At 53.1% G+C, this 27,056-nt stretch overlaps 1 protein-coding gene across 1 annotated transcript in view; it reads left to right on the top strand.

The window, feature by feature from the left end:
- Window positions 1-19,600, top strand: part of SAFB2 (scaffold attachment factor B2) — a 31,612-nt gene extending 12,012 nt beyond the window's left edge. Inside the window, exons 10-21 of the mRNA XM_026481154.4 lie at window positions 3,248-3,397; window positions 3,488-3,600; window positions 8,157-8,287; window positions 9,395-9,486; window positions 12,123-12,259; window positions 13,695-13,985; window positions 14,938-15,078; window positions 16,303-16,345; window positions 16,939-17,069; window positions 18,578-18,690; window positions 18,842-18,908; window positions 19,205-19,600. Of these exons, the coding sequence (XP_026336939.3) occupies window positions 3,248-3,397; window positions 3,488-3,600; window positions 8,157-8,287; window positions 9,395-9,486; window positions 12,123-12,259; window positions 13,695-13,985; window positions 14,938-15,078; window positions 16,303-16,345; window positions 16,939-17,069; window positions 18,578-18,690; window positions 18,842-18,908; window positions 19,205-19,361 (1,566 nt within the window). The 3' untranslated portion in view covers window positions 19,362-19,600. The remainder of the gene's footprint in view (window positions 1-3,247; window positions 3,398-3,487; window positions 3,601-8,156; window positions 8,288-9,394; window positions 9,487-12,122; window positions 12,260-13,694; window positions 13,986-14,937; window positions 15,079-16,302; window positions 16,346-16,938; window positions 17,070-18,577; window positions 18,691-18,841; window positions 18,909-19,204) is intronic.
- Window positions 19,601-27,056: the final 7,456 nt, after the last annotated feature.

Raw genomic sequence — 27,056 nt, 5'->3', positions numbered from 1 at the left:
TCCTCTGTAGGGAGAGAGCAGGCTTCTCCATATCTGCAAGCGGAAACACGGGCACCAGGGTCTGCCGGGAACGGAGAGATGATGGACACACACCCTCCCCCCGCCCCCGTCATCTCACTGTTGGGGACCCTGAGGTCCAGAGAGAGGAGAGGCCTTGCTCATGTTGACCTGCTGAATCACAGGGGTCAGAGCCAGACCTGCTAGGGCTCTTGTGTCCTGATGAGCGGCTCTGCACTGGCGTAGGTGCTGGCTCTACTTTCAGCTCTCTAGAATGTCCTCTGAGCATCCATGTAGTTGGGTTTAAATCTGCGCTCTGGTTCCCTGTCTTCTCTCTGTCCTGTTCTTGGATGCCTTCCTCCTCTTTTTTTGCTGCCTTTTGCATCGAGTATCTTTTCTGCGCAGTTGCTTGTTAGCTGGAGTCAGTGCAAGTAACCAGCGTTGCGGTATCCTGGTTCCTTAAGGTGTAGAGTCAGCTTGTTTATTTGGCTTGTTTGCATTTCTTGGTGTGGGCATCTATCCTGCGAACTTCGCTCTTAACTGCTGTGGCCGCGCCCCGTAGGTTTTGCTGTGTTATAGTTCCCTTTTCATCTGTCTCAAGGTATTTGTTTGATTTGGGTTTCTTCCTTGAGCCGTTGGTTGAACTGTAACATTTGTCTTTGGTGGCCGCATTTAGGAATTCTGTTACAAGGGGCGCCTGGGTGGCTCAGAGGGTTAAGCGTCTGCCTTCAGCCCCCATCATGATCTCAGGGTCCTGGGATCGAGCCCGGCGTCAGATTCCCTGCTCAGTGGGGAGCCTGCTTCTCCCTCTCCTGTTCCCCTGCTTGTGCTCTCTCGCTCTGTCAAAAAAATAAAGTCTTTAAAAAAAAAAAAAGGAATTGTGTTACAAGACTGAACGCAGTCTGTTCTTTAGTGATATTCCAGTTCGGGGGAGGGGGCATTCGAACCTGGAAATGGTGCACCGCCATCGCTCCCTCCCAGCCTTTGTGGTGGGGTCATCCAGTTAATAAACAACGCCGTACGGTCTTGGCTCATTGATGTGTTGGTTGGTTGGTTGGTTGGTTGGTTGTATTTTGGTGTGTTTGTGGGGGTTTTTTTTTTTTTGGTTTGGGGGGGTTCGGTTTTTTTGCTTTAAACAATTATCTTTTTTTTTCTTTTTGTGTATTTGAGAGAGAACGAGAGTATGGGGGGGGTCAGAGGGAGAAGCAGACTCCCCACTGAGCAAGGACCCCAATGTGGGACTCGATTCCGGGACTTCAGGATCATGACCTGAGAGCCAAAGACCGTCACTTAAGCGACTGAGCTACCCAGGTGTCCCAACAGTTACCTTTTAAAGAGATACATAAACAAGAAAAAGTGTGGGCTCTTAGTTATCTCCATGTTTATCTTTTGGGGTGCTTTTTATTCCCTCTTGTTAATATCCAAGTTCCCATTGGGAATTGTTTTCCTCCCTCTTTAAACTTTTCTTATAGTACAGTGTCGCCAAGGATGAATTCTTGCTGCCTTTGTGGATCTGAAAATCATTCTTTCGCCTTTACTTTGAAAACTGTTTTTGCTGGGTGCAGAATTCCAGGTTGCTTGATTTTTTTTTTTTTTGTTTCCTTTCTTGTCCAGACAGCAGTGCTGCTCCCTCCTTCTGGCTCATGTTGTGTCACTGGTTGACTGTGGGTTTCACCTTTGCTCCTTAGGGCACAGGTGTTTTTCTTGTCTGGTTTACCTGGAAGGTTCTCTTTATCACTGGTTTGGAGCAGTTCAAGCTGCAGATGTACTGTGGTTTTATCCGCTAAGGTTTTCCTGTGCTGCTTGCTTTTGACGACGCCACAGGTGGTCCCGCAGGCCACTGATGTTCTGGTTCTGTTTTGGTTTATTTCCATCTTTTTTCCTCCGTTTCATTTTTAGTAGCTTCTTTCTGTTGCTATGTCTTCAAATTCCGTCATCGTTTTTTTCTGCAGTGTCTGCTGTCCGGCCCATCTCGTGTATTTTCCGTCTCCAGAATTTCAGGATGTTTTTAAATATCTTCTCTGTGTTTACGTAACATGCTGAGTGGTTTCTCCAACTTCTTGAACATTTAGGATATAGCTAAAATAACTTTAATATCATCGTCCAGTAGTTCTGTTACCGGAGTGCGTTCAGGATCTCTGTTTATTGGTTGGTTGGTTCTTTTCATTAGAGTCATTTTCTCGTTTCTTGGCTTCTCTAGTCTTTTTTGATCCTACACCAGACATTGTGACTTACGTGTTGTGTTCGGGTTATTCGTGTGTTCCTGTCAGTGTCCTTGAACTTTTGCTGGGACACTGTTCACTTGCTTGTTCCTCCCCAAGTTTGCTGTTAGGCTTTGTGAGGTCAGAGCAGACTTAGTTCGGGGCTAGCTTTGTCCCCTCCCGGGGCAGCACCCTTCTGAGGTGTCAGCCTGATGCCCCGTGAATTGCAAGCATTTCCATTCCAGCTGTCGGGTTCACTCTGGAAAAAGTGAATTATTTGAGGCCCTGAGCCTGGGCCTTGTTTCTTCTTACAGGTGGTTTTCTCCCTAGCCTCTCACATGTGTGCTGCTTAGGGCCCTTTGCACTCTCTGGGGCTATCTTCATGCAGCACTTCCTCTCCGGTACTATGATTTCTTGCTGCCTTGATTTCTTCGGACATTGAGTTGTGCTCAGCTCACAGACTCCCACCCTTACCTCAGGTGCTCCTCCCGCCGGTGGCTGAGAGAATCTTTAGGAAGTAAGCCGGGACAACCGTGTGTGTGTGTGTGTGTGTGTGTGTGTGTGTGTGTGTGTGTGTGTGTGTGTCCGTCCCCTGCAGGGGCCACCGTCCTGTGGGGCCGGGTGTATGGTGTCTGAAAACCCTGGTTGCCTATGTTTCCTCTAATTTGCAAGGTTTTCTTCAGGCAGCAGGAGGGTAAATGCTTGGTGCGCCAGCCTGTCTGGAAGTTGAAGCCCAATTAGAGAAAATGATCCAAGTGGGAAGGACTTTTGATTAATTAGTGAGTTGTGGGTTGTGGCGTTTTAAATGTCTTTAGCTTTCCGTGTTCGTTTTCTGTCTCTCCGAGGGCTGCTCTTGTATCGAAAGCAGTTGGGTTTGGATAGTCAGGGTGAGGTAGAACCACTTCAGTGACTTAAGTATGGCGAACCGACAGTTTGTGGAGAAGTAAAAACTAATGGAAAGAATTCTGATGATCAGTTAACTGCTAGTCAGTTTTAGCTAATCGCGTGGTGATTTTTATGGGAAAATGAGAGTGTCCTTTCTCACGAAGGTTGTCGGGGCCAAAGTGGTGACCAACGCCCGCAGTCCCGGAGCTCGGTGCTACGGATTTGTCACCATGTCGACATCTGACGAAGCTACCAAGTGCATCAGCCATCTCCACAGGACTGAGCTGCATGGAAGAATGATCTCCGTAGAGAAGGTCAGGCGGCTATTGCCTGTTGTAACCCATCCAGTTCACGAGCGAGGAGACCTGGACCATGGGCCATTTCTAATCCATACTGTATTTTAGGCCAAAAACGAACCTGCTGGGAAAAAGCTGTCTGACAGGAAAGAGTGTGAAGTGAAGAAAGAAAAATTATCTAGTGTTGACAGACATCATCCCGTGGAAATCAAAATTGAAAAGTAAAGTGATTATTTAAAACCTTTCTCTTAAGCTTTCTCTTGGGGGGGGCGGTGGGCTGGTCAGGAAGAGGGCAGGTGGCAGCCACAGGGTCCCTCCTTGCCACAGGCAGCCTCACCGGCTTCTTACTTACGTATCCCATTTGTGCATCTTGCTACCACTTCCGTATTCAGGTTTCAGTAAGGGTCCCTGCGAAGTAACCCGTAACCGTCAAAAGCATATTCACAGGAACCTTAGTATTTACGTCCAAACTATTTAGTGGTCTCTTGAAAGACAATAACACAGCTGGAAGGAAAGAATAATAATTTTACTTCATTCAGTGTTCTGGGTCCTTACACAGCCACTCACCCTGTGGAATCGTTTCCTGATCCAGACTGGTGTTCATGCAGCCCTTGCTTTTTAACACAGCAACTTTTTTTTTTTTTTTTTTTAAGATTTTATTTATTTATTCGACAGAGATAGAGACAGCCAGCAAGAGAGGGAACACAAGCAGGGGGAGTGGGAGAGGAAGAAGCAGGCTCATAGCGGAGGAGCCTGATGTGGGGCTCGATCCCATAACGCTGGGATTCACGCCCTGAGCCGAAGGCAGACGCTTAACCACTGTGCCACCCAGGCGCCCCAACGCAGCAACTTTTTAAAAAATACAGCATTATTCACAGGAGCATAGCTCGATCGAATGTCGAAAAGAATGACCTCAAGCTAGTAGTTTGTGCAGTGTCTGACAGTTGTCAAGTGCTGCTGTGTTTCCCTCAAAAATGTAAAGTATTCCGGGGTACCTGTGAGTTCACTGTGGCACCCACGGGTACCTTGGCAGAGGATTTTGGGATCAGTGGGTCTGAGATACCATCTGTAAAGGATGGAATTAGGGACGGGTTTTTAGAGGAGGCGTTGCTTGCTAATCATTTTCTCGAAGTTGTAAGTGTATCTTCTGGAGAAGGTAGAGTTTGGTGATGTTCTTCATGGTGCGATTCTCAGTGCTGAGTATCTTAAGTTTATATTGTCAGTACCGTTTACTTGCCGTTCTAGGGCCACTTTCACTCTGAGAAGTGAACCCTTTGCTGAGAATGTCAGTCTCAGTGATTCCATTTTGCCATTGCTTATGTTAGGAAAATGTATAGTCGAGTGAATGTAGGGGCTTCATTGATACTCCTAAGCTTACAACTCCCATTTTGAAAGGTATAATTGCTGGTCTTCATTCCAAGAAATCCGTAGGCCTGTGAGCAGTGGATGTTAGATTAGCCTTCGTGGATTTACAAGCGAGACCTGTAATTTTATCAGCAGCTTCTTCAAAGAGACGCATTCTGTCAGCAGTGCTAAAAAAAAAAAAAAACCACCTTGTATTTGTAGAATATTGGTAGCTGTTCAGTTGTTCAGAGTTCTTGGTGTTTTGGAATGCATTTCCGTCATTGATTTTCTGACCACACAGTGAGACGAGTTTTCGGGAGAAAGGAAGGGGGTAATAACGAGCTCACCTGAATCAGGTGGTTTGCTTGATCCCTGAAAGAGTCCTAGGTTGCAGAGGGAACGGACTCCAGAAAAGGAAGTGTCCGGCTAGAGAGCCCCCGGCCCAGCTAGGAAGTGGCAAGGTCAGGATTCGGTCCAGGCTGGCTACCCCCAGCACTGGGGCACGTAACCAGTGATGAACTTGGGATGTTTAAAACCAGACTGCCTCCAGGTGGTCTGACTGGGAGGTTGAACAGTTCAGAATATGTTTGAATCATATTTTTTTCTTCCAGTAAACCTTTGTTTGTTAACATTTTATTTCACTTTAAGAATTTCTAGGTTCAGGGACACCTGCGTGCCTCAGTCGCTTAGGCGTCTCCCTTCAGCTCAGGTTGTGGTCCCAAGGTCTTGGGATCGAGTCCTGCATCGGGCTCCTTGCTCGGTGGGGAGCCTGCTTCTCCCCCTGCCTGCTACTCTCCTGCTTGTGTGCACATGGCTCTCACACGCAAGCTCTCTGACAAATAAAATCTTTAAAAAAAAAAAAAAAAAAAAAGAATTTATAGGCTCAGTAGTCAACCTAAGTGAAATAGAAACACTTTTCCAAAGAACTGGCTTGTCTTCCCGGGTTGGATGAGTGGTGATTTTTACGTAGTTGCCATTTGGAAAGTCCACACAAATGTCAAGCATAATCCCACTACCTGAGGGTAACCGTCTTTTGTGTAGATTCCTCCAGCCTTTCTTCGTACTCATATGTTCGTATTTTAGAACTTTTTAACGTGGTGTCACAGGGGGATTCCTCTGTGTCTAGGAGGTGCCACGTGAGTACAGAATAAGCGGGGGGTCTCCTTGGAGAGAGAAGGTGCCACCCCCAGAATAGCGGGACACGCACATCAGATGTGATTCGTTGTGGCTTTACTTGCAGCCACGCAGCACCAGAAGCCATCTCTGTCCCTATTAGAAGGGACATGGGTGCTGTAGCTGTTGAGGGGAAACAGATCTGCGTGCATTACCCGCGACAAACGTGCCGGGAGAAGTGCTGTAGTGCAGTGTGCCGAGTGGCAGCCCAGCCCCGTGGAGCCCTACGAAGCGCAGACACGGGGTTGGAGCCGAGTGATTGACACTTAGGTCCTGTGGCGGTTGTCCCAGGGAAACTGAATAAGTTGATGCACCTACAGTGTTTGGGGTTTTGTGTTTTTGTTTTTTCTGTTTTTGTTTTTAAAAAGATTTTATTTATATATTTGACAGAGAACGAAAGCACACAAGCAGGGGGAGTGGGAGAGGGAGGAGCAGACTCCCTGCTGAGCAGGGAGCCCGACGTGGGGCTTGATCCCAGGACCCTGAGATCATGACCTGAGCTGAAGGCAGACGCTTAACCGACTAAGCCACCCAGGCACCCCTGTTTTTGTTTTTTTAAGCAAAACCAATATGCTAAAAACAACAGTTTTCGATCGTGGTACATGCCATCAATTATTATGGTGTGCGTTTACAATTTTAAAAAATTTTAGGGGCTCTGGGGGGGCTCGGTTGAGTGTCAGACTCTTGGTTTCAGCTCAGGCCATGATCTCAGGGTCATGTAATTGAGCCCTGTCAGGCTCCCCGCTCAGCAGAGTCTGCTTGGGACTCTGCCCCTTCTGTTCATTGTCTGTCTTAAATAAAGTTTTTCTCAGGGCGCCTGGCTGGCTCCGTTGGTGCAGTGTTCCAACTCTTGATGTCAGGGGTGTGGGTTTGGGCCCCACAGTTGGGTATAGAGCAGTCTTAAAAATAAAATTTTCTATTTTTTTAAAAAGTTTTCTTAAAGTGAATATTATTTTAAATTTTTTTTTTTTTAAGGATTTTACTACTTATTTGAGAGAGAGAGGGAGAGGGCATGAGTACTAGTCAGGGAGGAGGGGCAGAGGGAAAGGGAGAAGCAGACTCCAAGCTGAGCGTAGAGCCCCACGCAGGGCTCGATCCCAGGACCCTGAGATCACGACCTCTGCGAAGGTAGATGCTTAACCTACTGAGCCACCCAGGTACCCCAAAGTGAATGTTACTTTAAAGATGACAGCTCTGGGGCCCCTGAGTGGCTCATTCAGTTAAGCGTCTCTGTTTTTGGCTAAGGTCATGATCTCTAGGTTTGTGATATTGAGCTCCAGGTTGGGCTCCACACTGGGCATGGAGTATGCTTAGGATTCTCCCTTTCCTTCTCCCTCTGCCCCTCCCCATTCACCACCCCCCACCCAACACACACAGACAAACACACGTTCTCTCAAAAAAAAAAAAAGATGACAGCTTTGTACTGTGGAAGTTCAGAGAGGAAGAGTGAGCTGAGAGAGGTTTGCTGGGACAGCCTGAGCTCTGCCTGGGTTGCAGGGAAGAGAGGGCAGGGAGCGCTGGTTAGAGAACCCCGAGGGGCCTGGCTCTCCCGTCCTGGACCTGGCACGTGGTGGACATTTAATAAGTGTGGGATTTAATTACCCGAGACAAAGGCGTTAGGGAATATGGGAGACAAATGTGAGTGGCAATGATGATTTAATTCACCGTGTAGAATTTTACTGCATAGAATAAAGCTGCCTTCGGTTGAAATGTTACGTTTCCACATGAGCTGGAACGTAGCATGCCATTTTAACTCCCCCGACGTATGCGGAAGTGACCAGGTGCCGTGCTCAGGGCGGGTGGCCCGCTGCTTCATGTAGCAGGCACCTCGCATCCTCTTGCTGTACCCCGTTTTATTTTATACTGTGTTTATTTAGGAAAAAATGTTTTCTTCTACATAAACATTCCATCCAGAGTGAAAACTTAAAATCAGTTTTTCGCAAGCATTCTTCTGTAGTTGAGAGTGTATCTCACGTATGCCCGTGTGCCTGTCTTGCAGACCAGTGCATCGAGCAGTTTGGAAAACTGTCCACGAGCCTGCAGTTTCATGCTGCGTATTTCTAGGTGTAGCAGAGAACTCTGGGGGAGCGGGGGGAATAAGGGCTGGGTCTCAAGAGGGTATTAGATCATTACCGGTTTCCCAGTAACTATCCCTGTCCACTTGCTGCCCAGATGGTTTGGTTTGTGTGGAAGTCTGAATGAGTGAACAACTGCCAGGGTCCCAGGAGCTCAAGTTTGTGATGACCGTGTTTTTAAATAGAACCGTGATTAAGAAGGAAGAGAAGATGGAGAAAAAGGAGGAAAAAAAGCCTGAAGACATTAAGAAGGAAGAAAAAGATGAGGATGAACCGAAACCAGGACCTACAAATCGGTCCCGAGTCACCAAATCAGGTGAGCAGAGCCTGCCGAGGGCTCCCCAGGAGGGGAGAGCCTGGTGGGGCGGCGGAGGGAGGTGCCGTGGAGCGAGTGTGCGTGGTGTGCGCTGGGCTGACTGCGGGCCAGCTGCGGGTTCTGTTGATCGGCAGCTGTTTGAGCAGCAGGGCCTCAGGGGACGACGTGGCTTGAAGGAGTCTCTGGTGACATCGCACACCTGGCGGTGTTCTGCCCCGTGATTTATGGTCACTGGCGGTTCAGGGACCGGGCTGCTTGCTCTTCCTTGCGTACCTTTGGCAGAAGAGTGTCCGGATGTGCGAGGGAGAGGTGGCCCGGGTCTTGTCAGGAATTCGATGAGGTTCTGCAGCCTGTTCCGCACCTTCAGGCTGGCGTGAGGCGCCACAGAATGTTTTGTGGAAAAAACAAAACCCCATTCTCCCCACCCCTCCCCCCCCCAGTAAAACAAACAAAACTCAGCCATCTGGAGCGTTGGAATGTGGTACCGCGCATTACAAATTAGATCTGAGGTGTTTGGGGTAATTTACCAGCGGTCTCATGAGGAACGTGTTTTTAAAATCCTCCTCAAGTATTGCAAACCTCCCCAAATCAGTAATAGTCGTGGTGGCGAGAGTCTGGTTATTGTGTCGTCGAGGGGAAGATCCATTTGGAAGCCTTTATTGCTGTATGTGAATGAAGGGAAGCCCAGCCATCTGATTCAGAACACAAGGGCCTGAATTCTGCAGAGCTTTCCAGAATGTGGAGGAGGACTAAAAAGGGGGATTGGGTATCGTGGAGCCATGAGGATTTAGCGTGCAGGTGAAGGAAGCTGGTGGGTTGGGTGTGTTTGCGTTGCAGACGCTCGACTTAGGTTAACCCTGTAAGATGCGGGGAGATCGCAGCCGCTTCCTTTCAGGTGAGCAGAGACCCGGCGTGGTGTGCCAGCTGCCTCATGTCCGTAGTCGCTGCGGGCCTCAACGGGGAGAGACAGGAGGTGCGGAAGCTCCAGCGGTTCACATGAGTCACTCAGGGGAGCATCGAGAACCCCCATCAGCCTGTGTGCTGCCTGCCCTCGGGAAGTGGGGGCATCAGCAGGTTTTCATAGATGGCTGTATTTTTTTCCTGAAGGAAGCAGAGGAATGGAACGGACGGTCGTAATGGATAAATCGAAAGGAGAGCCTGTCATTAGTGTGAAAACCACAAGCAGGTCAAAAGAGAGAGTAAGTATTGCTTCTTCTGCTTCAAGTCCCGCTGATTGGAGGGTGGTTTAACGACCACTTTGATTTGCGTTATGAAAACAGTGTCTCGCCTTTAAAAGTTTAAGAGTTCTTTGAAGTGCTCAGAAGGCATGTTACTAACTGCTCAGATTGTATGTACACACACACCTAACACGAAGTTAGGTTCTACAACTTATTTCAAAACAGTGCTCAGTCTTTTTACTTTCCATGATGTGTTGACCCTCGCTGGCTCTTCGTCAGATGATACCGTCTTCTAGAAGGAAGACTGGTTCACAGAAAGCCCACCATTGGGTAGGATGGGCAGGACTCAGGCTGCTCAAGTCAGAAGACAGGCTCTGCTCTTTGGTTAACCTAGTGCTAGTTGATCGACTTCTTCTGTTAATTTGTTCTCCTTGTGTGACATGAACAGGAAAGAAAAGTGGAGTCCGCTGCAAAACCGACGTTCACGTTGTCAGGGATGGACCTCCGCTACCTAAGCCATACACGGCTGGACAAACTAGGGGCTTCTCGTGTTGTGTTTTCCACCCCGGAAAACAAAACCCTCTGCTTACCAGCGGAAGGTTCTAGCTGAAATGTTCCTGAGGAGAGCCGTCCTCTTAGAATGAACACAAAGCTAACGGTGTTCACTGTAGAACGCTTCGTTGTGGAGGACTGACTTTTGAAATGCACATTCGCGTTCTCAAATAGTCATTCCTAGTGTCATTTTTCTTACGGGCTACATGAAAACCGTAAAAAGAACTATCAAATCAAGAAATCTAAAGAAAGCCCCCCCAAAACCCCGTAAACTTACCATCTGAATAACGCTGATGTTAGAAAAATAAATAGTAATAATGTCTGCCTGATTAGAACCTTGAGGTCATGTAGGAGGACGACACCATAAGAACAGAAGCCTCTCTGCTTTCACGTGGATGTCTTACACTTCCTTTCCAAGGGCATTGCACACACGACACGACGTGTACGGTCTATTTCCAAATAATTACGGAGTCACAGGAAGTTGCCAAAATAGTAAGGAGATCTATGTACCCATCACCCTGCTTCCCCCAGTGGTTTCCGTTCACTTGACTGTAACCCAGTTTCAAAGCCAGGACGGTGACATTGGTCTGCGGGGCGTGCATGCATGGAGTGCCAGGAGTTTCAGTTACTGGTGGAGTCTCACGTGAGCACCGCCACCGTCAGGCTCCAGGGCCAGCCGGTCACCGCAGAGATCTCCCGCTTATGACCCACCCCACCGGCCCAGCCCCAGGCCTGGGAAGCTGGCCCTCTGCTTTCCATCTGTAGGATGTTGTCCCGGTGAGAATGTAGCACGTGACCTCAGCATGATGCCCTTGAGAGCCGTGCAGGTTGGGTGTGTGTGTACCCTCTCTCTTTTTAAAGCCACGTTTACCGCTGCACTGTGATCATCTTACCCGGGCCCTCGCTTAGGGACACTTGCTGGTGTCACGTCCCCTGTTGAGGACTGCTGTGGGCAGCATTTGTGTGCATAGGCCGTGGCAAGCTCCGGGTTTCTAGGTGCCGAGGAGCACGGTCGTTACTCTTTGTGACGGATGTTCTCCGAGTGCCCTTCAGAAAGGGAACAGGATCCTACAGTCCCTGGGTGCGTAGAGCATGCCAGGCTGCTAGGACGTGGGAGGCCGGGCTGTGAGCCCAGGGGTCCGCCTCAGAGACTCCAGCGCCGCGCGGGCCTCTGCACTACACTGCAGCCTCACCTGGGCACTTAAGGGGTCGGCCCTCTGCCGTCCGGCCTGGGGTGTGTGTGAACAGACTCAAAACTCTTTGCCCGTCTCCTAGGCGAAGAGTGTCGTCGTGCTGTTTTGGGTTCTGGGTCCATCTTTGTGATGAGATTGTCCCCTGTGTATATGCCCCCCTCTTTTTTCGGCAAAATAATCGGACCCTAACTATTGCTTGTCTTTCTCTCGGGTTGACCCTCCAGCACCACCACCCACAAAGTAATTAAGAAAATAACCAGAGGAAATTCTTAAAAATGTCTCCCAGGCCACTTCCCTAGAGACCCTGAGGCAATGGGTCTGTAGGAGGCCCTGTGTTCCAAGCTGTGAAAGCTTCCGGGGAGAGTGAGTGTGGCCAGCTTGGGCGTCCTAGCCTCTGAGAGCCTCAGAAAGGCGAGTCGGCGGGCAGCATTTCCTGCCTTACCCCGGAAGTGGAGTGGCAGGGCAGTTGCCCACAAATACTCTGGCTGAGTAGGAGCTTGCTTTCACAGTAGATCTTCTTTGGCCTGTTGTGTTTGAAGGCCTGAGGCAGCAGTGAGAAGTGCAGTCCATCACCCAGCTGGGCGTCCAGTGTGCACGTGCCCTGTGGCTCTGTGAGGCCTGGTTCTGGGTTACGTAGAATCCTTTCTCTTGCTGCGCTAAGATCTGCCGGTAGGTTTTGTGGGGTGTCATCCCTCCTTGTTCTTCCATGACGCCCTTTGTTTGCAGTGTGTGAAGGCAGTTCTCTAGAGGGAGCAGTGTCTCTGGGCTGTGGGTGAGCTGAACTGCCTCCTGGGCCTTCGTGGAATCCGTGTGGGACAGAAGGATTTTCATCCACTTCAGATACACATATCTAACTTTCATTGTGCACTGGTTGCATTTTTCTGACGTTAATAAACCAATTTTGGTAAACAGAGCTCCAAGAGTCAGGATCGCAAATCGGAAAGCAAAGAGAAGAGAGACATCTTATCATTTGATAAAATCAAAGAGCAAAGGGAGCGAGAGCGCCAGAGGCAGCGGGAACGGGAGATCCGAGAGACGGAGAGGCGGCGGTGAGTGGGGCCCAGCAAGCTGGCAGGTGGGTGGTCTCCTCCGGGCGCGCTCCACCTTTCTCCCCATACGAGTGTCCTGCCTGGCCCAGACTTGCTGGCTGCCTCCTGTTTCCCGAAGCAGAAGGCGAGGGTCCTGAGGGGTCGTGGTCAGCCTCGGCATAATGTTCGTCAGAGCTGGTTTCATTTGCCACCTGAGCTGAATCCAGAGTCTGACGCCTAACCGGCTGAGCCACCCAGGCGCCCTTATCAGAGTCGGGTTCTGCTGTGCAGCGTTGCCCCTGGCCCGGTAGCAGGCTCACCCATGTGTAGCTTGATGGAAGGGTCCCCGGTGTCGAGGTCTCCGTCTTCCCTGCTGAAACCACACATAAATAAGATCAAGAGTGGAACCAGGCGATGTGGCACTTAGATGTTATTCGCAGAAGTGGCATCTTCACTCCTGAAATGTCTGTGTTTCATAGTGGTTTCAGGCAGTCTCGGTCACATGTGACATTCTTTGCCACGCTCACCTTTTGTTAAGTAGACAGTTTATGGAAAGTAGGCCTGTTCCCAGTTTTGCCTTCTGCCTTTTCCCGTCCAGAGGTCCCTTGTCATTTTCCTTCATATACTGCTGGGCAAAACGAAAGCTTTACATCATGGTGTTTGGAGAACTGGGCTTGAGCGAAAGCGGGTGCTGTAGAAACTTCTCCAGTTACGCTGCGTTTGCTTTCTTATGTAGTGGGATTCCGGCGTCTCTGCTGATACAGCTTTAGAAAGTAAAAGCACCGTTCGCTGTATTTTGTTTCCCACTCGCTTGCACTGGCTTTGGAGCCTTTCCAGTCACTGAGGGCAGGTGCGAGGAGGGGCAGCGACTCCTTTCGCAGATGCAGAGGGCGCATCCCCGTCCCCCTCCGCTGCACGTGTGCGGTGGCTGATGACGCGAGCCCTGGCGCCAGGCCACATGCCACCGGCCCCCTTAGCTCGTGCCTAGCCTTCTGTGCCCACAGCTTCCCAGCTCGCTTGGAAAGGCCCTGTCCTTAGAAAATGCAGTCTTCTAGGAGGGAAGGTGTGAAGAAAGAAGGCCCATTACACAGCTGCGCAGTCGTTCCTCCACGCTTCTCCACGCGCGGCAGCCTTCAGAGTGGCAGTTACCCTCGGCTTCTTACTTCTCTCCCCCTTAACGTGCGGCTTCACTTTGGTGCCTCTGAGCCGGGTCCTCCTGGCCTGGACCCCAGGCTGTGTTTCCAGGCCCGGCGCCCGCCCTCGCTGCTCACCCCTGGCTTTGTTCTCGTGACAAAGGAGAGTCGGACGTGGGGGTTTCTGGCCAAGGCGCGCAGCTCAGCGGAGTGGGGGCAGCGCCTGTCACGCGTTCTCCCGGGTGCGACCCCTTGGGAGGACGAGGCCCGGCCGCCAGGCGCCGGCGCAGGGAAGTCAGGGCGGCCTTCCCGTGTCCCCGCAGAGAGCGCGAGCAGCGCGAGCGGGAGCAGCGCCTGGAGGCCTTCCACGAACGGAAGGAGAAGGCACGCCTGCAGCGGGAGCGCCTGCAGCTTGAGTGCCAGCGGCAGCGCCTGGAGCGCGAGCGCATGGAGCGGGAGCGGCTGGAGCGGGAGCGCATGCGCGTGGAGCGCGAGCGCCGCAAGGAGCAGGAGCGTATCCACCGCGAGCGCGAGGAGCTGCGGCGCCAGCAGGAGCAGCTGCGCTACGAGCAGGAGCGGCGGCCAGTGCTGCGGAGGCCGTACGACGACGGGCGGTAGGGACCTGGCCCCCTTCCCTGGAGAGTTGGGGACACTGACCACCGAATCCGGTCCCTCTGCACGCCTCTGCGGGACTCCCAGCAGCCACCACCTCAAGTTTATGGGGTTTCTCGATCCGGGGTCTCGGCAGCATCTTCCCTGAGTTATTTTACAGAGAGTCTTACTAGTTGCCACTTGCTGAACAGTTGGCGATGCTCTCGCTTAGGCTGCTCCATTCTTCGCACTGTGGTCCCTGGTGGAGCATAACCACCTGCCCCGTGCCTGTCGTGGGGCCGGCTGAGCCTGCCCTTAGGCCCGCGGGCACCTCCGTGGCCGGTGGGCCTCGTGGACAGAGAGGCGCGGAATTGCGCTGTAGAAAAGGAAATTGCCTTCCCCTTCACAAAGTAGGTTTATTGGTCTCAGGCTCCTCTGAGCTGCTTAATTGACGGTCACCCATCACCCCACCACCCATGAGCCCAGTGTTCTGGTAAAATCAGGAAGACGATAATTGGATGCCATCCTGCGCTGTGTGTAGTTCACTATCACCCGATCTAATTCCCTTTGCTTTTGCAAAAAACTCAGAGGGAGGTTCGGGTTACCATAGAAGACAGGAAGAGGGGAATGTGGCAGCTAGGAATGGCGTTCCAGAGGAATCAAATATTTCATTTCACTTGCATCTGGGCTCACGCGGGGATCAAGGTATTAACAGCCTTGTGATACAATTAGCTCCCAGCAGCCCTCTTTTCAGGACTGTCAGATGAGAATACCGGCATGCCTCTTGGCAGTTTGGGGGATTTTAATTTATCAAATCAAAGCAATAATGATTGAATGTTTAGAGATTAGCCCTGCAGGACATTTTAAACGATACTGGGTCTGGAGAGAGCTCCCCTCCCCACCTCCACCTCCTTCCCTTTTTCCCTCATTTCCTGTCATAAGTAAAATTCACGTTCTTTTAAAAATAAAAAACAGGCGAGATGATGCTTATTGGCCAGAAGGCAAGCGTGTGGCTATGGAGGACAGGTACCGCCCAGACTTTCCTCGGCCGGATCACCGCTTCCACGACTTTGACCATCGAGAGCGGGGCCAGTACCAGGACCATGTGCCTGACAGGTCAGCACCCACCCTCTCCTGCACCTGTGGATGGAGGCACCTCAGCCTGACGCAGGGATGGGTCTCTTGTCTATTCTCTGACGTCTCATTTACTCGTGAGGCTTCCAGTGGTTGGCTCGAGCCTTCAGCAGGATGTAGGACTCGGGTTTCTTAGGGTGTCCTCAGCTTGTGGGGCGGGAGGGCCCTCAGCTCCTTTCACACGCTGCCGTCTTCACAGATCGGCGTGGACTGGGGGCAGTTCCTGAGTCTCGGCATCCCCATACTCAGCTCTCCAGGGCCCACACTCTGGGCCTCACAACTCCCCGGGGCGCTCTCCCAGCCACCCCTCTGCCGAAGCGAGCCCCTCGGGAAGCAGAGGATTTCAAGGAGGGCATGCGCAGCCTCCTTGTTTGTACGGAGAGGGAGCTGTTTCGAGAAGGGGTGTGACCCGCCTGAGCCTTTGCAGGCAGAGCGTGCCGGAGTCCACGTCCCTGAGGGTCACTGACCGGCATTTGTTCCTGTGCCAGCACACCAAGGGAGAACTGACTGTAGCACTCGGGAAAGTTCTTGCGGCCTGGCTTGGTGTTTTAAAGGTTTGATAAGGTTTTTTTTAGCCAGGCCCTTTTTAAAAAAAAAATTTTTTTTTCTGCTGGAGTCTTTTTAAAAGAGGAATATATATATAGTTGATCAGGAAAGCAGCCCTCGATTTTCTAGTTTAAGAATTCTCTATCTGGGTTTTTCATCATGCTCCCCTGGGCTGCATGTGTCTGAGCCGTTTCACTGTTCATTAGCTCTTCTGTGAGGAAGGGAGAGCAGGGGGAAGATGGGCTGAGAAGCCAGTCATTTAATGAATGGTGGTTTGTGATTTGGCGTGAATCACATGTATTGGATCAAACCAGAGGTTAGAGACCCTCTAAGGCTTCTCTGGTAGACCTTGGGTTTTGTCACCAGGCCACAGATAAATGAGGCATTGGCTTCATGGTGTGGGTCTCTACCTCTGAGATCCCTCCAAGGGATTTTAGTTCAGTAAAATCTTTATTCCCACCTTCTTACGATCTAGCCTCACTCCCATCCTCAGGGAGAAGGCTTTAGATGCAAGCCCGCTTGTTCTCACAGGCCAGTAAATTACAGTTCTTACTGGGTGGAATGGACTAAGTACCCAGGTGTGGAACTCGTGTGTGTGGGCTGCCGAAATGTTGTCTAGTGCACCAGCTGCCGTTCGAATGAGATCTTTCCCTTTTGCAGGAGGGAAGGTTCAAGGTCCGTGATGGGAGAGCGAGATGGGCAAGTAAGTAAAACCCAGACCTCAAACCTGGGGTACATTTGCTCCTATGTTGGGGGTGTGTGGAAGTGTACATAATTGATTGTTTTCTGATTAGTGAGTCTGTGTGTTCGAATATGTAGGGCCTGTGCCACCTCCAGAGAAGGATGCATAAGGGGCTCTGCGGGCACTGACTCCCCTAGGGGTGTGGGAGGGGCTCTCCTGTCATCAGCAAGGAGGAGGTGTCCTGACTCTTCCAGGGAAGACTCTAAGTGACTCCTCTCAGAGGACCCTTCAGCAGAGCTGTCAAGCAGCATAAAGTGCAGGGCTCTCCACACTCACAGGGCCAGAGAGGCCTCTGCAGCACTTTGTGTGGTGCCAGAGATGGAGCTGTAGGGGTGCTCAAGGGTTCTTGAGCAAGGAAGGCATCAGGAAGCAAGAGGCCCTGCCAGGGTTGCCGTGGCATTGTCAGGGTCGGAAGAGAGCATCTAGCGAGGTGAGGGTCAGGAGGGGCCTGGGCACGTCTTCTCGGGGCCACACCCTGGCCGGCTGCAACAGGTTCACCCGCCTGTCCAAGAGTGACGTGGCTAGAGTTGCCCTGTCGCTCTTGTGCCTTCCAGCACTACTCAGACGACCGCCATGGCCATGGAGGACCGCCAGAGCGTCACAGCCGGGACTCCCGGGACGGCTGGGGGGGCTACGGCTCTGACAAGAGGATGAGTGAGGGCCGGGGGCCGCCTCCTCCACCCAGGTTAGCAGCCGGCGGCTCTGGAAATGGGCCAGCCACGTGTGCCTTGCTGGTTTGCCCATAACAGCCCTTCCCGCACTTGCCTCAGCCCCGTGCCCACGGGAGCCCCTACCTGCTGACGGAGACAGCCCTGGAGCCTTTCTTATACTTGCCCCAGGGACCTGGAGAAGCTTTATGCACCCCCACCCTTGTCCCCCAGTCACCTGTAGGCGTTTTTAAGGTGGGTGTGGTGCCTGTGGGAAGGTTCCCTCCCCTAGGTGGGTTTTCGGGCGTGGAGCAAAGAAGGCAGCACTGCTTTGATAGATAAACGTAAAGTGTTCTTTCCCCAGTGACCTGCTTAGCACTCGGTCCTTGAATACCGTTTAGTCCATTTTGCTGTAAATACCTGTGGGAAACGGAACCGGGAGAACCCCTCTGCAGACAGAAGATAGCCCCGAGTGCCGTCACTGTACGGCTGGGCAGCCAAGCATTCGCCCTCGAGGGCAGGTGTCGGGGGCTCCGATGGGCTCCTCGTCCCAGGTCTCAGAGCACTGGTCAGCCTGGGCCTGGACCCCGCTGGTGGTTGCTGGTGCCCAGACACTGGGACCTTGTTTGGATTTGTATCACCTGGAGTTTCTCTCTGTAACTTCTTTTAAACCACTTTTTTGAGCCATAGGCACATGCTGTAGTGTTGACCCATTTGCAGTGTACCATCCGATGGCTGTAGTGTGTTCAGAGCGGATACTCATCACCAGCATCCATTATAGAATGTTGTCAGCACCCCCAAAGGAAGCCCCCATTAGCAGTCGCTCCCCGTTCTGCCTGCCCCCGCCCCTGGCTCCCGCTGAGCAGTCTGGCTCTGGATTTGCCTGTTCTGGGCGTTTCACACAAAGAAAGCACGTTACGTGGCCTCTCGTGTCCGGCCTCTTTCAGTATTGTGTTTGCAAGGTTCATCCACGCGGTCTCACGTGTCAGTTGCATTCCTTTTTATGGCTCAGTAACGTGCCACGTGTGCGGAGGAGACCGCGTTTGTGTCTTCACTCACCAGCTGGTGGACACTGGGGTTGTTTCCACTTTGGGGCTGTCACGGAGTCGTGCTGCAAAGAACGTTCCTGCACGAGTTTTTCCGTGAACACGTTTCCCATTCCCTTGGGTGGATAAGCAGGGATGGACTTGGCGGGTCCCACGGTCACCGTGTGCTATCCTGTTTTACGTTTACACTGGCCACGCGTGAGGATTCCTGTTTCTCCACATCCTCGACAGCACTTACCGTCTGTCAGCCAGTTGGCCACAGGCCAGTCTTGCGGGTGGCATGGGGGGCTCACATCTGACACGCGTGGTTGTGGCAGTAGCCGTGGTGAGCTCCTGCCCGTGTGCTCCCTGGCCACGCGTGTGTCTTTGGGGCTTGTCTGTTCTCATTCTCTGCCCTCCTCTCTCAGGAACCCTCGACCGAGGGCAGGGTCAGCCGTGCCACGGCCTCACCGTAGAGGCGCACTGGGACACTTACGGATCTGCTTTCTGTTTTGACGAAGGGGTGGACGTGACTGGGCGGAGCACAGTCAGAGGCTAGAAGAGCATCCGGAGCGTGCGTGGCCAGGCTCGGTGGACACAGGCACGGCGGGCCGGGAGCACGCGCGGTGGCAAGGTACAGGCTGACTCGTGCCCACGAGCTGAAGGAGGGCCACACGTTTCCGGGACAGTCCAGGGGCCGGCCCCCCCCCCCCCCCCCAGGTGGTTGCAGAGGCTTCCAGGAACTTCAAGAAGGGAGCGTGTGCCAACTCTTTCCTTTCTTCCAGGTGGTGAGAGGGGCCTGTCTGGGCCCTCGGGGCCAGGACACATGGCAAATCGGGGCGGGATGTCGGGGTAAGGAGTTCTGTCCCTGGATAAAATTAATTTGTTCCTGCCCCTCCTTTCCTCTCCCCTTTTTGCATGTTTGATCAGTTTGCTGGGTTGAATGTTTTGAAAACAAGCCCCCGAAGCGGCTCTTGGCCGCTTCTGCAAGTCGCGCTCCTCAATTACCCGGATTGCAGTCTGTGATGATTTTTCTCACCTGGAAAAAGCCAAACGGGCTCTAAAGGCTGCAGAGCCATATGCTGCCCCACATAGCGAGGAAAACGTAAAGCACTTCACGGGGACAGAACGTGTGCCTTTGTTCCTAGGCGAGGCGGCTTTGCACAAGGCGGGCATTCCCAGGGTCACATGGTACCCGGTGGCGGACTGGAAGGTGGAGGACTGGCCGGCCAGGACCGGGGCAGCAGAGTCCCGCACCCCCACCCCCACCCCCACCCGTACCCCCACTTCACCCGTCGCTACTAAACCCCACTCACTCTGAGTGCCCAGGTAGGCAGATACACTGTTGAACCAGCCGGAGTTACCTTGAACTTGGGGAACCTTTTAAGAAACAAAAGCAGATCCTGCCACCATGTTGTAGCTCAATACAATGTGAATTCACTTTTTTTTTTTTTTAATAAACGTGTTCTTCTCTGCCATTTTTAAGACAAGATTTCTGTTAACGAGGCATTCCATTTTCCATTAATAAAAGTTTATGGTTCGCACTAGTGTGTGTCGCAGTGATTCCAGAGCGGGGGGGGCGCCCATCTCAGCAGCACCCTTGTGCGTGTGCCTGTAGAGGCTGTCAGCCCATCTGAGCGAGGCCCCCAGCCGCCCAGCGCACTCGCCTTCTTACGGGTGAGGAAATGGGTCCTAGGGCTTGCAGTAGGTGGCGGCGCTGGGATCCGAATTAGAAAGTTCATTGGAGGAGGGGGCCGTGCATCGTGGAGGCCTCAAACTCGTCGCTTCACCCCTTGGGCTGGCGTGCCTGGGGTGGGGGGCATCCGGTGATGGCGTGCAGGGTTTGGGGGTCTGGCTGAGGGCAGGCCCTCCTTGGTACAGGGCTGGTGGTGCCTGATCCCCCCCGTTTTTCTGGAAATGCTAATTAATATAATTCCCTCATGTGTGATTATAAAGGATCCTTATCTTTTTCATTGAAGTCTGCCAGACAAGGCACCTGGCTGGCCCTGACTGTCGTACGGGAGCCCTCCGGTCCAGGCCCCTCCAGTGTGACACACAGTGAAGTGCTTCTCCCAGAGAACAGCTGAGCTGCGCACAACAGGGAGCTTGGGTGACCTCAGGCCGAGTGGGGCGTCCAAGGGCCAAGCCTGTCCCTCCTGTGAATGGGGTAGGCCTGGGGGCAAGCAGGAGGGCCCGTGTCCCACAAATCCTGGCCCTGATCCGGAGTGGTGAGAGTTAATCCCCCAGTGTCCCCTGCTGGGAACCTGGATTCCCTCCCTCCAGAACTAGGACAGCCACCCCACAGGCTACCGAACAATTGCCAATTCTCCCGGAGTAGCCTGTGTTCCCGCTGGGGTGTTTAGTTTTAAAAGAGCAATCTGAAAATCCTCCCCAGCTTGCGGTGGAAGCTGGAGCATTAGCAGGTCGGCTCTGGCCCTTGGTGTCCTCTTTGAATTGAGGCGAGTAAATCCCGCGTGAGCTTCTCCCGCCACGGGGGCTTTCGGAGTCATTTCCCAATGACAGGTTGACAGGATGCTGTCTCCATGGTTCCTCCTGCACCGGGCCCGTCTCTCCTCTGCAAGCCAGAGTCTGGAAATCGGGGTCTGGACTTACTGTGTTAGGTGATAAAAGCCATACGCGGCCTGGGGTTGTGGGTGAGACCCGTTTTGAGATCTTGTCCCCTAGCTGCTGCGGAGCAACTGCCCTCCAGGAGGTAGGGGTGACTGACATCAGGAGTGAGGCTGCTGCCGCCAAGCTGCCCCATCAGAGCTTCAGACAGCCTGTGGGAGCGAGAACAGCCCCTTCCTAACCTCTTATTGCTTCTGTTTGTGTCTGATGACACATCTTACTGTGTTGCTTTTAAATAGTGTGTAGTTAGATTATATTAGGTCTGGTTTTTATTCCAGGAGAGAAAAGGGACGTAGAACCAAGTCTGTGTTCTTTTTTTTTACTATTTTTTTTAAACATATAATGTTTGTTTCTGGGTCACAGGTCTGTGATGCATCAGTCCTTATGTGATACCCAGTGCTCATTATAACACATACCCTTCCCAATGTCCATCACCCAGTTACCCCATCGCTCCACCCCCTTCCCCTCCAGCAACCCTAAATTTGTTTCCTATGATTAAGAGTCTCTTATGGTTTGTCTCCCAAACATGGTTTGGCTCATTTGATTACGTGTCTGCCTTGGGCTCAGGTCATGATCCCAGGGTCCTGGGATTGAGCCTCACGTCAGGCTCCCTGCTCAGCGGGAAGTCTGTTTCTCCCTCTGCCGCTCCCCCGCTTGTGCTCGCTCTCTCTCTGACAAATAAAATCTTTTAAAAATTTTTAAAAATTAAAGGGGGCTGCTAGTGGGCATGAGGGTTGTTGGCACCCTTTGGCTCCTGTGAACGTTTATTGCTTGCACACCTGTTTCCCCTTCTGCGGAGGCACTGAGGCCTGGAATTGCTGGCTCACACATTCATTCTGTGTTTAACTTTGGAGGAACCACCCGTTTTCCACAGCGGCCGCCCCACCTCACAGTCCCACCAGTGACACGCGGAGTGCCACTCTCCACACCCTCACCAGCACTGATTTTCTGGTTTCTGTGTGATTATAACAGCGTCCTAAGGGTGATGGGGGTGTGGATCAACAGAGCATTGTCCATCCGTACACTGAGTAGCTGCCACGACGTGGATGGACCCTGAGGACACCGGGCTCAGTGGGAGCAGCCAGACCCAGAAGGACACATCCCACAGGACCCCACTCCCAGGAGGTCCCCAGAGGAGTCCCGTCCACACAGACAGAGAGGAGCTGGTGGGAGCCAGGGCTGGGGCAGGGGCTGGGGAGTCCGTGCTTCCTGGGGACGGAGTCTCCGTGTGGGGAGATGGAACGTTCTGGAGACGGAGGGTGGGGAGGTTTCCACAAAGGGAATGTGCTTCATGCTACGGAGCTGTGCACTTAGAGATGGTTATGTTTTATGTGTATTTTATCACAACTTAAAAATTTTTTTAAAGATGGGGGTCTGTTGGGTACCATTGGAGTGAGAGGCACTGGGTAGAGGCTGGGAAGGCAGGCTTGAGATTTACCCCATCTGGCTGTCTGCCCACGGGAAGTCCCTAGTCCCTCTCTGCTTCAGCTTCCTTAACTGGAAGAAGGGAACAATAATAGTATTTACCATTAAGGGTCTTTGCGAAGATGAAATTAGTCAAATACGTGAAAAACTCAGAATTGTTCCTGCCATACAGTGAGTGCTTAACGTTGAAAGGCACTGGGGGGCCCTGCAGGGAAAGGTCCCAGGGTGCTCGTGCTGTACAGGGAACCTGTAAGATATTTTGAGGCCTAGAGAATAGGAAGGGAGAAATTCTCAGCTCCAGAAATAAAGAAAACTGCAAAATCAGAATTCATACCTTATCAAACGTCTCCGCATCTACACAAATGTGTCAACTTCATCAATTGCTGAATTTTGTACTCATACAGATTTCATTACATTTCAAAACAGTTGCTAGGTTAAATTTTCTCACTTTGCAGGAATTCCCCAGTCTGCATGGTGATTGCCAGTCTTAAATTGCGTGTGTGACTCAGAAAACCTCAAACACGAAGTTATAAAAAACCCTTTTGATTTTTAAAAAAATAACAGCCACAAAAGTTATTGGCTAGTGGGGACTGAGGGTCTTTTAACTGGCTGTCCGGGCCGAGGGGCGGGGTCTCCACTGACACTCCTGGTGTTGACACCCCCACCGCCACCCCACCAGGTAAGACCACCCCTCCCTGGGGCATGGCAGTCACAGGATGGTGAGCCAGGGTTTGGACCTGGGCTCGCACCTGCCAGGTGGGTTCACATCTCAGCTCCCCCTCTTTCATCAGCTGCGTGTCCTTGGGAAAGTGACTCACCCCCTCTGAGCCCACTGCTTTCCCGTTCCTCAGAGGGGTGTGATACCGCCTTCATCCTGGGAGGATTTGATGGGTGACCACAGCAGGTCCAACATGTCTGCTGGAGGCCTCTTGCTCAGTGGGGCACTGGGTCCTCAGGACGGTGATTTCCTCCTCTTCCCGGAGTGCTGTGCTCATCTTAGGACTGGAGCGCTGCACACCATGCTTGCAGGGTAATTGGGTGTGTGCATTTCCTGTGGCTGCCCTCGCAAATTAACACGAACTCCGTGGCTCAAAACAGCACAAACTTCTCTCAAGTTTTGGAGGCCGGAAGGCCTGCAATCCAGTGTCTGCACGGCGGGTTTCCTGGGGAGGCTGTCGGGGAGGAATCAGACTCCCTGCCTTTCCAGGTTCCCAGGCCTCCAGCCCCTTGGCCTTGGCCCCTCCTCTGTCTGTAGAGCCTGCAGTCCCCCCCCCCCCCCCAACACACACCCTCTTTCCCTGAGTCCCATCTCTGACCACAGGCGGGAAAGAGCCTCCAGTTTTAAGGATTCATGTGATCAGATTGGACCCACCTGGGAATCCAGGCTCTTCTCCCCATCCCAGGGGCCATGACCTGAATCCCATCTGCCACAGTTCCTTTTGCCACATTGGAGAATATTGTCACCCGCGCCAGGGATTGGGATATGGATGGACATCCTTGGGTGGCGAGCGGGGGCTTTACTTGGCCTATCACCCTGGGGCGTGACACAGTTCGCTTTCGGGGTCGCAGATGTGAACGCTGGCCGAAGAAGTGAGACCTACTAATTCATGTCCTGCTGTGGAAGAAGACGTCCCCAAGCCCAGACGTGTTCAGTCCCAGCTTCTCCGGGTACCAGAGAAATGACCGTGACTTTGGCCACCAATGAACAGGCCAGACTCGAAGGTTACTGTCTACGCTAGTTCGCTATTTCGTGTGTGTGGCCTCCAGGTAACTTGCTGCATCGCTGATGTCATCAGAGATCGAAATGGTCCCAGTGAAAGTGTATGCTGCGCGGCGGGGGAGGGGGGCCCAGATCTCTCCCTGAAAGGTGGGCACGCCCAGAAGCCACAGGGCGGCCCCGGAGCTGTTGTTGGCTTGTACCTGCGTAACCTTGAACCCGCAGCAGACCCAGCCGCCCAGTGGCCTCCGGCAGCAAATAGCAACACAGCAGAGACCACGTCCTACTACACAGAAGGCACTCAGGATGATGATGCGGGACCCGGTGAATTAAGGGCAGCGGTGGGGCTTAGAACCCGGCCCCTCCCGGGGCGCCCACGACCGTCCGCACCCTGCAAGCAGAATGCAGACGTCCGCAGGCGTGTGCGCAGCCTGCCCTCCAGTGCCCGGCGTTTCAGAACACAGATCTCATGATGACGCAGGTAGGGCGAGGCCAGCAGAGCCGGGGAGGACAGCCACCCATAACACAGTCTGGAGGCACCTGGCTGGCTCAGTCCATGGAGTGTGCGACTCTTGATCTCAGGGTTGTGAGTTCGAGCCCCACACTGGGTGTAAAGATTACATTAAAAAATAAAATATTAAAAAAATACGTTTGTTATTCACTGTTCCCAAGGTGGGGGCAGGGAGGGGGGACAGAATGGACAAGGACTTTACTGTGGTTTCTGCTAGCAGGGTAGGCTCGGGACCAGCTAGTCTGAATGATCTCAGCGGGCGCTGTCCTTGTTGTCTGGCCCCTGGTCCTGGGGGGATCCTGGCCCTGAGTGTGAGAGGCCCCCAGAGGAGAGAGTTGGCTCTGTCGATGAGTTTGCATGTGAAAGGCACACTAAGGTGAGTCCTTTGCTGTCTCTGGGAATTAGCCCAGCGCGGGAGGGGCTGCCCCTCCAGTCAGAGTGAGGCCCCCTGATTGTCGAAGCATCCAAATTCCCATTCAGTGGAAAATCCCCCTAGTTTCGTGTCTGATGGGGTCGCCAAGTCCTCGGTCTTGTGGTGTCTTCAGGAAACAGCAGGTGGCAGCCGGTCCCCCCTGGGATTGAGAGGGAGCACTGCAAACCCATTGGCACGCAAGCAGTAGTAAGGCTGCTGTCATGTGGAAGGACGAGGAACACCACTAGCGAGAGTCACCAGGGCCGAGGCAGGTGCTAGCCTTAAATGCAGGCTCCCAGGCCCCAACTCACAACTGCTGATCTGGTTCAGGCCTTCCCTCCAGTCATCCCTGGAGTCCTGACCGGTGGGTGAGAAGAGCTGTGCAGTTTCCAGGGCATCCCCACGGTGGCCCTGGCAGGGAGGCCTCCATGAGGGTCAGGTGACTTACTGGAGACCAGCTGGATGACCGTAAGCCGGTTGCCCTGAACTCCTCTGACTTTTCTCGTAAAACGGGCTGGGTGCTTTCTGAGGACCCAAAGAGATGATGCGTTGAAGGGGCTTTGCACACTGCTCAGCACACAGTAGGTGCTTAGCCAGTTGTCAGAGCTGCTGTTGATTCTTCTAGAGGGGCTACATCTATGCCGGGGCCTTCCACCTCCTTGCCAGCAACCCCTTCCCCTAAGGATTCAGTGTGTCCCTCGGACTTGGGGAGGGAGTCCGCTCCGTCTCCCATCTCAACCATGGCTGTAAGCTATGATGTTGCATTAGCAATTTTTTAGAACAGGAGGCCCGCTTCTGGCCTCGTGATGCCGCACGCTGCGGGGTTAAGTGCCGGAAGCCGCCGGTGGCGTCTTGCAGCTTCTTGCAGCCCCGCGGTCTTCCCCACCCCGTGCCAACCAGCTGTGAAACTGCCCGGACGCGCCACATACCCAGCCACAGAAACCTCGCGTTCGGCCCCGCGGGGAGGCTCGTAAAAGGCACTGAAGCTTCCCCCGCGTGGCTGCTGCTGGCCACGGCGGCCCAAATATTTACAGACTCGGCTGAAATGAGACACAGCAGGGTAGATCTCACCAGCAGCCCCAGAAAACGTCCTCTCATCCCCTGTCCTGGGGACACGGGGCACAGAGCTGGGAGCAGCCCACTGGGCTGGGGTGTCCCCAGGAAGGCAGGATGGAAGATCCGGGCCTGTAGACACGCCCCTGAGCGCCTGAGCCCTTTCTTGCGTGCTCATTTGTTTAGCAAACGCTTCCCGGACACTTCCTGTGTGCCGGGCCCTGTGCCAAGGACACAGCCACGACCGTGACCGAGACACAGCTGCCTTTGACGCTCAATGGATGACTTCAAGCAGGGGTGGAGACGCTGGCTTCCTGGAGGAGGTGACCAGAAGGGCATCTGGAAAGGGAACAGAATGCACAAAAACCCCCAGAAAAGAAAGGGCGTGGCACCTTGAAGGAACAGAGCCAGTGGAAGCGTGGAAGGCTTGGGCTCAGAGTGGGCTCTGAAGCTTGGGCTGGTCAGGGATCAGGCTGCCAGCCTGTAGGTGATGAGGGGCCCATGGTGGGTTTTCAGCAGTTGAGAAGAGGAGATCCCTGCCCTCCCAGCAGGCTTCAAGGGTGACCATCCCTCTCTCTCTCTGGGCCCTTCCTTGCTTGGGCGTCCAAATCCTCATTGTTCCTGGTGCCCCCCCCCTCCCCCCGCCACATGCAACCAGCACTTCCCACATCAGCCAGACCTGGAAAAGGGTGAGCCAAGGCGAGCTCATGCACCAGGCTCTGCCTGGACAAAGGCGCAGCAGGAGGACCCTGTGTGGCCTCCTGGCGTGGGGTCCCCTCCCCAAAGACCAGAATGTAGGCTGGCAAAGCTGACAAGGTTGGTCATCATGCCCCATCCAGACTGAGTCATGCTGGCAGGAAATGCCAAGATGCTATCGGGGGACAGGGCACAGGCGACACTGCTGATAAGAGGGGTGAGCAGGGAGGGATCATGGGACACACTTGGGCTTCTCTGTGGAAGAGGTCTCGGGCTCCAGCGGTAGGGGGAGGCCTGGGGGAGAAAGAGTGGGGAAGAAAGAGGCAGAGAGACACAGAAGAGAGAGCTGCAGAGAGAGACGGAGACTTCTAGAGAAGGGAGACAGAGGCTGAGACACAGAGAGTTAGAAAGAGACACAGACGCAGAGACAAAGGCACACATGGACCCAGAGAGACCCCAGACCCGCAAAGATGTCGAGCTGAGGGGCTGCCGTGCCCCCTGCCTCCCGTGCCCGCCGGGTGGCGCCCAAGAGCCATGCTCTGTGCTCTCCTCCAGCCT

The sequence above is a fragment of the Ursus arctos genome, unplaced genomic scaffold, assembly GCF_023065955.2.
Source record: "Ursus arctos isolate Adak ecotype North America unplaced genomic scaffold, UrsArc2.0 scaffold_14, whole genome shotgun sequence".
NCBI lineage: Eukaryota > Metazoa > Chordata > Mammalia > Carnivora > Ursidae > Ursus > Ursus arctos.
The sequence above is the reverse complement of the archived record's forward strand: the minus strand, read 5'-3'. Positions and strand labels throughout refer to the sequence as shown.